Source organism: Lepidochelys olivacea (genome assembly GCF_965140295.1).
Source record: "Lepidochelys olivacea isolate rLepOli2 genome assembly, chromosome: 13".
Classification (NCBI taxonomy): Eukaryota; Metazoa; Chordata; order Testudines; family Cheloniidae; genus Lepidochelys; species Lepidochelys olivacea.
In genome coordinates, this window is record NC_140423.1 from 8,167,686 (window position 1) to 8,183,326 (window position 15,641).

Consider the following 15,641-nt stretch of genomic DNA (forward strand, 5'->3'; position numbering starts at 1 on the left):
GGCCTTTAGAAATGATATTTTAAAAGAGGCTGAAACAAACTTGGAACAGGCAAACCCTTCAGCGAGTATCAAACTCCTCCCTAGACCATGACAGCCATCTTGTCCAAAAACACAGGCCACTGCCACTTGAGCTGAAGGAGAATCTCCATTAGTTGTTAGCAGTGCGGGGTCTATGGCACTGAGCTGAGCCGTTCTATCCAAGAGAGGGCAGTGGAATATTCTTCTGCACCAAAAATTTAAAATCTCTCACTGATGACTGAATAGGGTTACCTTGATAAGACAATAGTGTGTATATTGCCTGATACTGTAATGTGCATTGTTATCAAACTTATTAAAAGTCTTTCCAGGTTATTTTCAACCTGATTTCCAAAACAGAGAGAGTTGGTTAAGAGGAGGGACTGTAGCTAAGGGTTAGAATATAGGTGTGTGAGTCAGGTATTCTGAATTCTGTTCCTGGCTCTGCTCTTGCCTCTCTCTGTGGCCTTGGTCTTGTCCCTTAATTTTTGTGCTCCTCAGTTTACCCCCCTGTAAAATGTGGGTAACAACAGTTCCCTACCAACTTCACAAAGGATTGAGGCCTAATTAATTAATGTTTGGAGGGTAGGTTGTTATCCCCAGGTATAGAAGAACAAAGCTTAATATATTAATATTAAGCAGAGTAAGGCAAAGGCAGGCTCCCTGCCTACCCCGGCCCCATACCACTCCCGGAAGGAGCCAACACTCTCCTGAGGCCCCTGGGGAGGGGCAGGGGGCACGTGGCTCCGCGTGCTGCCCTTCTCTGCAAGCACCACCCCCGCAGCTCTCCCAGCCAATGGGAGCTGCAGGGGTGGTGCTTGCAGGCAAAAGCAGTGCGCAGCGGGAGACCACTGCCTCCCCCAACCCCAGGGCTGCACTGACCGCTTCTGGGAGCAGCGTGGGGCAGGGGTAGGAAGTCTGCCTTAGCAGCAGTCACGCTGTACCACCAGAGATCGCGATCGACTGTGAGATCCTATAGGATCGACCAGTCAGTTGCGATCGACCAGTTGGTGACCACTGCAGTAGAGGCTCATGTATTTAGCTCCAAAGGTCCCAGGTTCGATCCTGCCCCGCCGATGACCGGGGTCTGTCGGTGTTACAAATGCTTTGGCTGTGATTTGGCATAAAAAATCCGATCCTACAGCTCCATGACTATTTACCTGTGTAAAGCTGCGGGATTAGGCCCAAAGTGGGGCCTGTGATGAGGATACATGAGAAACTGCCCTGCACTGCTATATTGGAGCAGGGATAAGGTGAACCTATTGAACAATAAAGGGTCTTATCCCCCTCAGTGGCTGATCATGCCCAGGACTGGGGGAAGGGCTAGCATAGCAAGGGAAATATAGACTTGGACATTTTCCACAGTGGTCAAAGCAAACCATAGCAATTGACATGGGCAATCCCGAACACCAGGGTGCCTTTTTTTTTTTTATAATGGTTTCCATTGATGTATTATGGCAAAATAGATGTCACAGGATTGAAGTAAATCAGTGGACGTGCAGGCTGGGACTTGAAACCTCGGCTTTCTCTAGCGGCATTTGCTTTTGGTTTTCGCTTGCACTAAAATACTGAATCTAAAGAAATAGGAGCAGCGACTCTGCCAAAGCCTGCTGTTCCGGGCAGCCCCGCTGTAAACTAACCGTCTTGCCATTCAAGTTTCGCTTGTTTTGAAGCAATCATGATGATACACAGCAACCTCATTTTTATGTATTGATGACCTGGATCCAGCCACCGAAGCAGCAGTTTGTCTGCACGGGGGCTTTTAGCACTGGTGTAACTGCACTACCAATGCAGAGTCCTAGCGAAGAGTTTGCAAATGGACGCAAGTCTCGTTTTACGTGGGGGAGGTGAATCTGCAGGCGGGAGTTGTACGGATGGAGCACCAACGTGATGCTACACGGGTGCAAACAAACCCAGGGCCTGTTCTACACTGCTCTGCCCGGCCCCACCCCTCAAGCACCCATTCCCACCAACCCTCCAACCCACCAAGTCGGATGACAGCCCTGCTATATTGTGCCTGGTAGCATTTTGCACCACAAAGAATCCTGCTCCCAGGGTAGGCATCGGCAAGCCATATGCCTCTTCATATCGCAGCTGCTGAGTTCCTCTTTGCAACTTCCCTGGGCCTTTGCAACGTCCCTGGGCCTTTGCAACACCAGCGTAGGAAAATAGCTTGTGGAGTGCAAACCAGGAGCACCATTTGCGGGCACTCTGTGCCGCCTTAAGTCTGTTGCAACAATAAATAGATAAATAAAATAAAATAAATAAATAAAATAAACGCCCAGCAAAGCTGCAGAGGGTGCAGTGCATCAGAAAAGCAAAACAGTCTCACTCTGGACTACAAAGTATCCTGCTGGCCCTGGGCCTCCGTGACTGATCCTCCAGCCTCTCTCTGTACAAATCCAATTTAGAGCTCTAAAATTAGAGGAAGATCAGGTAGGGGGAGCCAAGAAATGAAAGTCTGACTAGCGAGAGTAGTTCCTGTCTAGGAATCATATGTCAGAAGGGCTCTGCATGCGTATTATGTAAATCTGTTCTGACACCGGAGAACTGCTGATGGTAAAGCCGCTGCATCCCACAGTGCGAAAGCCTCCGAGCCCTGCAAACTTCAAGTTCATTTGTGTTTTAAATACTTCAGCGTACTCAGCTACATGCTTCCTTTTGAAAGCAAACACTGCTCAGGGTGGAGTTCTTGCCACTGGCACAATCTGCAACCTGAGCTTCATGGAAGTCCTGCCCTCCTGCAGATTCCGATAGGGTCCGGCTGCTCCCTCTGAATGAGACTGACACGGCCATTAAAATTAATGACAGGCTGGGAAAATCACCAGGGAACCGGAAACCACTCAGTGTTATGGTGTCAAAGACAGCTGTCCAGAGGACGTCCACAAATGTGGTAATTGTTCATGACAGTGGGTAGTTAAGAGCAGAATTACCTGATTTACTTGAGCATGTGTAAGGTTTGTAGCTGCAAGCACAGGTCGGGTGTTGGGGAGGGAGCAACAATTGGGCCCCTGTCTTTCAAAATTTGGTAAAAGATTAAAAGACAAAGTGTGCATCTGTGTCAGGACTTGTGGAACTTGGTGAATATGAATGCTTTGAAGAGGTGGCTGTGCCTTTAAGTGGAGTACTGGTTGTAAGCTAGAGTCTACGGAAAAGTCCTATAGAATTGAACAGAAAGGGGGAACTTTCCTATTGGTGTATTGACCCATCCTGTAGAATTTATCAGCGAATAATATGTCTGCTATAGAATTCTATAGGATGGGTCAAAAACCAATAGAAATTATCTCATTCTCTATTGGATTCTTCTATTAGAGCAATGTCTACAGAAACATACCAGCTTTCCCATTAGGGATGTGCTTGGAGATAGGAAGAAGTTAAGACAAGCAAATAAACACTAGGGACTTGAAAGCCATTCTACCCACTTACATCAGGGTTGAATTTGGCTCCAGGAGTTCAGAGGAAGAAGATGAGAAAACCATGTGGCTTCAAGAAGATCCTAACTCCTCTCTCCAGCCAGGAGTATGGGTGTAACTTTGAAGTGTCCCCCACACAAAGAAATGTGTGTGTGACACAGAGAGAGGCTACATGGTGGTAGACCCTAGGAAAGGCTAAGGCAACCCCTGGAAGTGAAATCCTCACTCCATTGAAGTCAGTGGCAAAACTCCCATTGAGCTCAATGGGGCTAAGATTTCTCCCAGGTCTTGGTTCTGCAACCGTTGCTCATGCTGAGCAGTGCTTACTCCTTCAGGGGGTCCCACTGAAGTGAATGGGGCTCCTCCCACCAGGGCCGCACAATGGGAGGACTTGCATCTTTCTTTCCTGGGAGGTAAATAAGGACCCAAAGCCAGGTTCCAGAGAACATTATTAAGCGCATGGGAGGTGAAGGTGCAGAGAGCAGCAGGCATGGCAGTGAAACATTGTTCCATGGATGCCCCTAAGATGGTGTTTTGGTTGCACTGTCGGGAAAGGCCAGATGGAAAACTCACCTGGTGAGCCAGAAAATTCACACTCTCTGATCTATCTAACGTCATTGCGCTCCCACACTGCTACCGCATCCAGCCAGGCACCTCTGCCCCGAGAGATGCTCCCTCGAGCGGCTCTAGCTTTTCTCGGGCATAGCTTTTCTGAACATGGCTGCAGTTATAGAGACAGCCTAGAGGTGTAAGGGCAGGGTTCCATCTTCGAAACAATGAGCTCGCTTCCAACACTGAGGATGTGTTTAGCAAGTGCCCCTGTCATTGTGAAATATGACCGGTTCCGCTTCGACAGCGCTTCAAAAGGCTTCCACTCCAGCACTATGTTGAAGGGTGGACTGGTATATATTAAAGTGACAGTTCTAAAGAAGGCTCGGGGCTATAAATGAAATCATTGTTTGGAGGAGTGAACCTAATACTCAGGTCCTCTGTAGTCTGGTCTTCATCAATTCATCTCCCTCAATAAATTCTCCCGAACTGCAAAGCCAATGCATGGAGAAAATGAAGGAGCTTATGCAGGTGTCAAAGGAATGGGGAGTCTGTGGGGGAGAGGGGTTCTGGGCATGACATCACAGTCAGTCTACGGAGAAGGGAAAAGAAAGCAAAGCAGATGAGCTGAACAAGTAGGGATGCCTGTGTTTTCCAGGAGAGCCTGAAGGTGCTTAAGGACTTGTTCTTCAGAGCCTGCAGGCCAAATCCAACCACGGTGCAACAGCATCAGCTCCAGGTGTGACCCAGAGTCTCAGGCAAACTATGCTAGTCATTACAAAAAGCAGGCACTGGCTTGGATTCTTTAGAAGAAGGGACTGGGGTGTACATGCAGCAACTGTTATCTTGGTCATCACCAGGGACCTTTGAGTTAACAGGAGGAGCCTTTACAACTTGAGTTAAAGGTCCAGATCCTAAAATGTATTTAGGCCCCTAACTCCCATTACAATCAATAGGAGTTAGGCACCTTGCAGATCGGGGCCTGAATCCCCAGCTGGGAACTGTAGCAGACTGGTATAACACATACTGGCCAGTGATCTAAGTACACTGATGTCTTTTGGGAGTCATGCAACATCTTCAACAGGTTAAAGAATAAGTTAGATGCATTCAAGTCAGCAGGGCTTGATGAAATTCACCATAGGGTACTTAAGGACCTAACTGAAGAAATCTCAGAGCCATTAGCAATTAGCCTTGGGAACTCATGAAGGGCAGATTGGGTCCCAGAAGACCCGAGAAGGGCAAACATAGTACATAACTTTAAAAGGGGGAACAAAGTGGACCCGGGGAATTATAGACTAGTCAGCCTAACATCGATACCTGGAACGATACTGGAACAAATGATTAAACAATCAATTTGTAAACACCTAGAGGCTAATAGTACGAGCCAACATGGATTTGCAATGCTTAATTTGTGCCAGGACTTCTGGCACCTGTAGGCTTGGCAGTTCATAGCCCCAGCACCTCTGGGCTTGCTGCCTCAGTTATGAAAGTAAAAAAATTGCTTGAGCCCCGGGATCTAATTACTTGAGCCCCGGCACCACTTTCATTACAAATTAAGCATTGTGGATTTGTCAAGAACAAACCATGCCAAACCAAACCAATTTCCTTCTTTGACAAGGTTACTGGCCCAGTAGGTAGGTGCAAGCAGTAGATGTGATATATCTTGATTTTAGTAAGGCTTTTGACATAGTCCCACATGTCATTCACATAAGAATACTGGAGAAATGTCATCTAGATGAAATAACTATAAAGTGGGTACACAACCAGTTGAAAGACCTTACTCAAGGGGCAGTTATCAATAGTTCACTGTCAAACTGAAGGGACATAGTTAAATCCTGCAGGAGTTTGTCCTGACTCTAGTACTAGTGACACACTTTAAGAAAGATGTGGACATATTGGAAAGAATCCAGAAGAGACTAAAACAAATACTAAAAAATTTAGAAACCCTGACCCATGAGGAAAGGGTAAAAAAAAACTGGGCATGTTTAGTCTTGAGAAAAGAAAACTGAGGGCGGGACCCGATAACAGTCTTCAAATATGTTAAGGGCTGTTATAAAGAGGACAGTGATCAATTGTTCTCCGTGTCCACTAGGACAAGAAGCAATGGGCTTAAACTGCATCAAGGGATATTTAAGTTAGATATTAGGACAAACTTTCTAACTGTAAAAATAGTTAAGCTCTTTGGAATTCACATCACTGAAGGTTTTTAAGAACCGGTTGGACAAGCACCTCTCAAGGATAGTCTAGGTATACCTGGCCCACCCTCAGCATGGGGGGCTGGATTAGATGACTCCTTGAGATCCCTTTCAGCCCTATTTTCTATTATTCTGCGTCTATCTTTCATTTCCTACTTTAGTCATCATGGTAGATTTCTATAAAAGGGAAAATCAAAGAGTCCCTCATTGGGTTTGTTTAACACGAGATTACCACATTCCCAAAACCAAAATGGACATAGAGCTCTGATTGTGTCATGCATCATAAAGGGGAGGGCTCTTGAAGTAGAAATGGGATCATGGGGTAACTCTTCACATCTGAAGGCCTGGAATCAAGTCCCCATTCAGGTTACAAGTGCAAATTAGTGTGATGGTATCATCAGTCCCTAGTTGGCATGGATGCAGTCCTAGGATGCAGCCCGGGCCTCAGCTACATTGGCAGAGCTGTGGGGGGTTGAGGGCAGATGGGAGAGTGTCCATCCGGTGGGCTGTTGTCCACACGCCGCACAAACATGTGAAAGTGCAGCACACAGACCCAGATCAGTAAGACACATTCCTCAGGTTCCTGAAAGCACTTAACCCAACCCACACGGGCGTCAGGGATAGCTGAATACCTGGTTGTTCATTATCACTCACTTCATTCTTCCCACATCCAAAGCTGACTTTACCATTTTAACATGAGGCATTGCCAGGCCTAAAATACCCAGATCCCTGACTCTGTGCTCCATAAAGTTATCAGTCTGGTTCTAGGAACTTGATCTGTTTACAACCATATGGCTGTTGCCACATTTTTTTCCCCTTCCAAAATAATGGATCAAAACATTGATCGGTGGACCCATTGAAAGCACACTGGGAGAGCGGCTGGGACAAACCATTATTTCCCTTGGCACCACTCTTGATGCAGGAGTCCCATGCAACTCCCATTGTTTGCACAAGCAGTGATGTGTAGCAAACAAGCTGTCTTGTTGTACTTATAACCTCATGCTTCAGATGCAGTGGAAGCCGTGATGCTGCACAGATCTGTCTGCCAGGACCTGAGGAATGGGAAGGAACTGGAATTCACCTGGTCTTTCCCTACTCTGTCCCCAACAGCAAACGCTTCCTCAGCAGGATATTCCAGGCCTTGCCTGCACTGCAGTTAATCATTTTATAAATGAAATAATAATAATAAATAGCACTTAGCCCTTTAGCTCTTCAAAGCATTTTACAATCGAGAATTCATTATTCCAGTCCCGAGGAAGTAGGTAGGGGTTAGTCACATTATCCCAATGCGGGGAATATATGGAGAGACTTTCCAAGGCTATCCTGTGACTCAGAAGAAGGGTTGGGTGCAGTGCTCAGGATAGAGTTTGGCAAATAATGGATTTTTCAGTCTCTGGAAAGTCTAAAAAATTGGGGGAAATTGTTTGGGGTCAAACTGAAAAGGAAAATTTTCAGCAAATCGAAAAAGTAAAAAAAATCATTTTGATTTTGAGCAGTGAACATGTTTTACAGTTTAAATAAAATGAAAGGAAATTTTTTTTAAAGTTGTTTTGACTCAGTTGAACGTTGTGTTTTGAAAAAGTCAAAATGAAACATTTTGATTTTTTTCCCAGATATTTTGGGGGTGAGGCTGGGAGGCAGGTTTTTCATAATGGAAAATTCAGCGAAATAGTCACAAATTCTCAAACCATTTCTTTGTCACTGAATCTGCATTGTTTGCTGAAAGAAACGTTTCAGTTGCAAAAATTCGCCCAGTTCTTCTCAGGTGTCTCTGGCTACCACCCCTGCTCTCAGAGCGGCAGCCGTGTTAGTCTGTATCAGCAAAAAAAACCGAGGAGGACTTGTGGCACCTTAGAGACTAAATTTATTTGGACATAAGCTTACAACTTTTTTAAAAAAAATTCCTTTCATTTTATTTAAACTGTAAAACATGGTCATTGCTCAAAATCAAAATGATTTTTTTAATGATTTTAGCCCACGAAAGCTTATGCCCAAATAAATTTGTTAGTCTCTAAGGTACCACAAGGACTCCTGGGTTTTTTTTCCACCCCTGCTGTTTCCTAGCCCATGCTGCTTTTCCACACAGGCAGCTCAGGAAGTTTTGCTCACACTTTAAAATGAAGGATCCAGTTCTGCCCTTGGACACACGGCTGTAACTTCTGCTGATATCATTTAATAGAGGCTTTAATGAGGTAATTCATGTTACACGTGCTCATTATTAAAACACGTTATGGAGGTTTAACTAGCTTCTAACACATCTGTTCCTAATTCTGTTTTGTGGTTATTAATTCCAAATAAATATGTTAGCTATGTGAGCTGCAACACGCAGCAAGGTGTGTGTTTAGGCTGGCTCCACACACACCTTGGGTGTGTTGCACCCGCGAAGAGGGGCAGGCACACCTGGATAACGGGGCTTCAAGTGGTGGGTTATTTATTGCCTTTGGGAAGTGGTTGCAAATGCAAATGATCATTTTAAAGCATTTCCCCCAAAAACAGTGTGTTCCCTGCTGCTTACAGAGAAAGTGAGACATTTGGAAACTAGCATTCAAAGAACTTAGGTATGCAGTTTAGTGTCTAATCCAGTGGTGGGCAACCTGCGGCCCGTCAGGGTAATCCGCTGGTGGGCTGCAAGACCGTTTGTTTACATTGACCATCCGCAGGCACGGCCACCCACAGCTCCCAGTGGCTGCTGTTCGCCATTCCCTGCCAATGGGAGCTGCGGGCAGCTGTGCCTCCGGACAGTCAATGTAAACAAACCATCTTGGGGCCCGCCAGCAGATTACCCTGACTGGCCGCGTGCAGTCTGTGGGCCCGCAGGTTGCCCACCTCTGGTCTAATCTGTGGATACAATTACCATGACCAACTATACATCTGATTGGTCAGTTGCACGTGCAGGTTCCCATTTTGCATGTGTCAACATGGTAAATACATGCAAATTAAACATGTCATTTGTGCTCACAACTGCAGTCCTCATTTCTTGAAAATCAGGCCCTTTACAGACACCTTTTCAAACTCTCGCTCCTATTTTGCATGCCCATGTTTTGCATATGTAGCTGTTTAGGGGACACACCTGTTTTATGAATGCAGACAACTGTACATGCAAAACAGGTTGCTCTAACGTGTAGTCACTGATGAGATCAATTCGATGTGCGTGAAAAAAGTGGGTACAAAATACTGAAGACTGCTAAAGAAAAATTATCACTTATAGTCTATTTTAATGACAGGTTTCAGAGTAACAGCTGTGTTAGTCTGTATTCGCAAAAAGAAAAGGAGTACTTGTGGCACCTTAGAGACTAACCAATTTATTTGAGCATGAGCTTTCGTGAGCTACAGCTCACTTCATCAGATGCATGCCGTGGAAATTGCAGCAGACTTTATATATACACAGAGAATATGAAAAAATACCTCCTCCCACCCCATTGTCCAGCTGGTAATAGCTTATCTAAAGTGATCATCAGGTGGGCCATTTCCAGCACAAATCCAGGTTTTCTCACCCTCCACCCCCCCACACAAATTCACTCTCCTGCTGGTGATAGCCCATCCAAAGTGACAACTCTTTACACAATGTGCATGATAATAAAGTTGGGCCATTTCCTGCACAAATCCAGGATATCTCACCCCCCTCCCAAAAACCACACACACAAACTCACTATCCTGCTGGTAATAGCTCATCCAAAGTGACCATTCTCCCTACAATGTGCATAATTAAGGTGGGCCATTTCCAGCACAAATCCAGGTTTTCTCACATCCCCCCACCCCCATACACACACAAACTCACTCTCCTGCTGGTAATAGCTCATCCAAACTGACCACTCTCCAAGTTTAAATCCAAGTTAAACCAGAACATCTGGAGGGGGGGGGTAGGAAAAAACAAGAGGAAATAGGCTACCTTGCATAATGACTTAGCCACTTCCAGTCTCTATTTAAGCCTAAATTAATAGTATCCAATTTGCAAATGAATTGTATACCTTCAGATCAGCGGCACTGCTATGGGTACCCGCATGGCCCCACAGTACGCCAACATTTTTATGGCTGATTTAGAACAACGCTTCCTCAGCTCTCGTCCCCTAAAGCCCCTACTCTACTTGCGCTATATTGATGACATCTTCATCATCTGGACCCATGGAAAAGAAGCCCTTGAGGAATTCCACCATGATTTCAACAATTTCCATCCCACCACCAACCTCAGCCTGGTCCAGTCCACACAAGAGATCCACTTCCTGGACACTACAGTGCTAATAAACAATGGTCACATAAACACCACCCTATACCGGAAACCTACTGACCGCTATTCCTACCTGCATGCCTCCAGCTTTCACCCTGACCACACCACACGATCCATCGTCTACAGCCAAGCTCTGCGATACAACCGCATTTGCTCCAAACCCTCAGACAGAGACAAACACCTACAAGATCTCTGTCAAGCTTTCTTACAACTACAATACCCACCTGCAGAAGTAAAGAAACAGATTGATAGAGCCAGAAGAGTTCCCAGAAGTTACCTACTACAGGACAGGCCTAACAAAGAAAATAACAGAACGCCACTAGCCGTCACCTTCAGCCCCCAACTAAAACCCCTCCAACGCATTATTAAGGATCTACAACCTATCCTAAAGGATGACCCAACACTCTCACAAATCTTGGGAGACAGGCCAGTCCTTGCCTACAGACAGCCCCGCAACCTGAAGCAAATACTCACCAACAACCACATACCACACAACAGAACCACTAACCCAGGAACTTATCCTTGCAACAAAGCCCGTTGCCAATTGTGCCCACATATCTATTCAGGGGACACCATCACAGGGCCTAATAACATCAGCCACACTATCAGAGGCTCGTATACCTGCACATCCACCAATGTGATGTATGCCATCATGTGCCAGCAATGCCCCTCTGCCATGTACATTGGTCAAACTGGACAGTCCCTACGTAAAAGAATAAATGGACACAAATCAGATGTCAAGAATTATAACATTCATAAACCAGTCGGAGAACACTTCAATCTCTCTGGTCACGCAATCACAGACATGAAGGTCGCTATCTTAAAACAAAAACACTTCAAATCCAGACTCCAGCGAGAAACTGCTGAATTGGAATTCATTTGCAAATTGGATACTATTAATTTAGGCTTAAATAGAGACTAGGAGTGGCTAAGTCATTATGCAAGGTAGCCTATTTCCTCTTGTTTTTTCCTACCCCCGCCCCCAGATGTTCTGGTTTAACTTGGATTTAAACTTGGAGAGTGGTCAGTTTGGATGAGCTATTACCAGCAGGAGAGTGAGTTTGTGTGTGTATGGGGATGGGGGGGATGTGAGAAAACCTGGATTTGTGCTGGAAATGGCCCACCTTAATTATGCACATTGTAGGGAGAATGGTCACTTTGGATGAGCTATTACCAGCAGGATAGTGAGTTTGTGTGTGTGGTTTTTGGGAGGGGGGTGAGGGGGTGAGAGAACCTGGATTTGTGCAGGAAATGGCCCAACTTTATTATCATGCACATTGTGTAAAGAGTTGTCACTTTGGATGGGCTATCACCAGCAGGAGAGTGAATTTGTGTGGGGGGGTGGAGGGTGAGAAAACCTGGATTTGTGCTGGAAATGGCCCACCTGATGATCACTTTAGATAAGCTATTACCAGCTGGACAATGGGGTGGGAGGAGGTATTTTTTCATATTCTCTGTGTATATATAAAGTCTGCTGCAATTTCCACGGCATGCATCTGATGAAGTGAGCTGTAGCTCACGAAAGCTCATGCTCAAATAAATTGGTTAGTCTCTAAGGTGCCACAAGTCCTCCTTTTCTTTTAGTCTATTTTAATGTCTTTCTTTTCAGAAATATTGATGGATCTGTATTCTCTTTCACTCTCTAATATTTAATTTCACTACTTTACGCTCTGTTAATGGCTGCATTCCTACTTGCTGTGTTCATTTTATTCTGCATGGGAATTAACACAGGTGTATCAAGACTCCACTGAGATTTTCAGCAAAGAGAATATGAACCTTTGTGGTAATCTGAATGCTCACACAACAAAAGCCTGTGTCATCTTTCCTTTCATAATGTTCATTTTCTCAGTTTCACAAATCATGGAGGATACTGAATAAATCCTTGGCTGCCTGGGAATTCTATAGTTGTTTTTAGGCGGCACATCATGGTCAGCCAAAACATCCCAGCTACAGCAGGGCTAGAATGTGACTCCTGCTTCAGCTAAAGGGGAATCTCCATTAGCTGCTAGATACACAGGTTTTACAACAAACTTAACTGATCAGTACTGATCCCATCCAGCAGAGGGAAGTGGTGCACATAACTACTGTATTTCAGTGCTCTATATTTTATACGCACTTGTGGGTTGGGTAATGGGAGAGAGAGTTTATGCCAACATAAATATCTTCAGTGATTAAATATTTGTCAACTTTAAAATTATTCTTATCTTAAAAGTTTTAACCAAATATAGGTTTCAGAGTAACAGCCGTGTTAGTCTGTATTCGCAAAAAGAAAAGGAGGACTTGTGGCACCTTAGAGACTAACCAATTTATTTGAGCATAAGCTTTCGTGAGCTACAGCTCACTTCATCGGATGCATACCGTGGAAACTGCAGCAGACTTTATATATACACAGAGAATATGAAACAATACCTCCTCCGTATTGTTTATACGATGAAGTGAGCTGTAGCTCACGAAAGCTCATGCTCAAATAAATTGGTTAGTCTCTAAGGTGCCACAAGTCCTCCTTTTCTTTTAACCAAATATAGTTGCCTGTAACTTCCAACGATTATGACCGCTGAGGCTAGAGTAAATAACATTTTTCTTCTGGGTTATTTGTTTATGTTGTGACCCTGACAACATCCGGTGTCTAATGAGTTTTACTTGCCCCTGTATATCAAGTCATTTTCCCCTCTCCCCATGGGTCTGTGACAGAGTAGGACAGCCAGGAAAGAGCTGGGCTACCAGCCTGTCACGTGATTCAGCAGGGATTTAAAGAAAGGGTATGTGCATTTTCTGGGGAGTTGTGCAAAGGGCAAGGCCTCTGGGCCCTTGCTGCCTGTTTGGGTCAGGAGAATAGCTTTGGTTTGGGTTATGTGGTGAGGTTGAGTTATGAACAGTGCCCCGAGGGAGGGGCCAGAAGGGGCCTGTCTACACTGCAATGAAACATCTGCGGCTGGCTCGTGTGAGCTGACTCTAGCTCGCAGGGTTCGGACGGGGAGAGTGTTATAAAATTGTAGTGTAGACATTTGGGCTTGGAGCCCAGGCTCTGGGACCCCGTAAGGAGAGAGGGTCAGCTCGCAATCTGTAAGGTATTTATCCTCCTGACACCCTGTAAGGCAGGGAAGGATTATCCCCATTTTACAGACAGGGACCTGAAGCACGGAGGGGTTCAGAGGCTGTGGCGGAGCAGAGAAATGAATCTTTGTCTCCCAGTTGCCAGGTTAGTGCTCCAACCAATGGACCGTCCTCCTCTTTAATGTGGGTGTAAAACCACAATTACTGAGGGGCAGGTGAAGAGGAAACTGCTTTTTAATTCATGTTTTTTAATTAACTAGAACTCAAGCTGATGCTGTCTCTACCTTCCAGGCTTGCTATCTGACCTGGGGCAGTTCACTTAGTCTCTCTGTGCCTGTCTGTAAAATGGGCTGATAACTCTTCGCTCCCTATCTTATAGGGGTGTTAGGAGGCTGAATTCATTAACGTCTCTCAGGCAGTTCCAAGATCCCCGCATGGAAGATGACATAGTAAAGCAAAGCAGCAGTTGTATTGACTGTCCATGTCTGCTTCACCCCGCAGGCAGGAGATAAGTGAGCGGGCAGCATTTCAGATCCCTTCTGTGGGGCAGGTGATGAGATAGGCTGCTATCGTTACTTTCTTCGGATTCTGGTTCTTCAATCAGCAGCAATATCATGGGCACGCTAAACATGGTACCCACATAAATGCATGCAGGGCCCATCACTCCTTTCCACAGACAGCTGCCTACCCTCTCTCAGCCAACTCACTTAGAGGACAACACAAATTGATCAGCTCTACCTGTAGAAAAAGGACCTGATTTTTAGCTGAGCCTTAAGTAGGTCTCCCTTTCCAAGCCATAACTTAGCTGTTACAAATAATTCCCAGTCCAGTTTTATGGCAGCAACTAATTGCGGTGGTAGAAGTCATGTCATTTCAGTGCTGAAAGTCCCCAGTTTGCAGATGCAGTCAGGTACGGGGACATTTTAATGTCCTCTAGAGCATCTGCGAGTGCAAGTTGTGGTGCAAAATTTGTGCCTGCCATTATTTGTACCCCCGAACTAACTGTGGGCACAAAAAGGGAACCCAGGCTTTGAAAATCTGACTCTGAATGTACTTGCTATTTTTTTTAATGGTTGAGCAAACGAGTTTGCTTTCTCCATTTGGATAGCTTAGATGCTTGTCATGTTTTTAAACCTTGGCAAAAACATGAAACATAAGATATTGATGGGACGCTACTAATTATCTTATTGTGTGGTTTTTGTTTTGGGCTAAGAACTGAACAATAAGAAAACCAACAACTTTGAATGGGAAGCAGAAGATTGACATACCCCCAAGGCATGTGGGAAGACCCTGATCATGGCCACAGAAAGTTTTGCAGACTTCTTGAATAAGGTCAAGGAAATCCATGAGAAAGAGGTCCTAGGTAAGAAGAAACTCGGGATCATTGCTGTAGAGAGGCAAAAGTCAATTTCTTTTTTAAAGCTAAGAGTGAAAACCCTTCTGTTTAGCTCCAATTAACCTGAGCTGGGGAGGTGTGTCTGCCAATTAGAGAGCCTGGGAAAGGAACCCGCAGCTCAGCTGAAGTGTCATTTCTCGGGGTCAGTGGGAGGCACAGAGGCAGGATCAGATCATGGGCCTCTAGAAAACGAAGAGGCTGGTGGTGTGGGTGCCATGCCACTTGGTCTTCAGGAAGCTCTAGGGTTTCGATGTTTCCGGATGCAAATCTGAGCACCTTGGGGGTTTGATGCCAATATCTAAGCACTACTAAATAGCCTGGATGACAAGGGTACCAGATGGAGCCCTGGGAGCCTCACAGAACATAAGGTTTAGTGTGGAAATCAGCAACACTTCATACCACAAAAAGAAACTCATGGCGACTGTTATTTTTATGCTGTCTGATTTCCCTGTCCGCTGGAGTCCTTTCAACATGGTATGATGCAATTATACTTCCCTCACCAGCCATTTGGGAGGTGAGAGGGGGGTGCTCAAAGCAGTGCAGAATGAATCTTTCCTAAAATACTCCCACCCAAGCAAAACACAGCACTGAGGATCCTACTCCTATCCCCCTCCTGCTTTGTGGTCTGTGTTGTCTGAATGTCCTATGTTGGAAGCACTAGATGTTATCAGCTGGGCCACCAAACTGGTCTAGGATAACAATAATAATAAGGGTAATAAATAAGGAGTTGGCAGGCGAGTGTAAATGGGAAGTAATTTACCTATTAGGACACTGATATCTGACTTCAGGTGAGG

The 15,641-nt window shown here is 45.2% G+C and overlaps 1 protein-coding gene across 1 annotated transcript in view; it reads left to right on the top strand.

Annotated features, from left to right (window-relative positions):
• Window positions 1-15,641, top strand: part of RBBP8NL (RBBP8 N-terminal like) — a 95,252-nt gene that overhangs the window by 55,735 nt on the left and 23,876 nt on the right. The window contains exon 3 of the mRNA XM_084645294.1: window positions 14,665-14,814. Coding sequence (XP_084501420.1) covers window positions 14,748-14,814 — 67 coding nt within the window. The 5' untranslated portion in view covers window positions 14,665-14,747. The remainder of the gene's footprint in view (window positions 1-14,664; window positions 14,815-15,641) is intronic.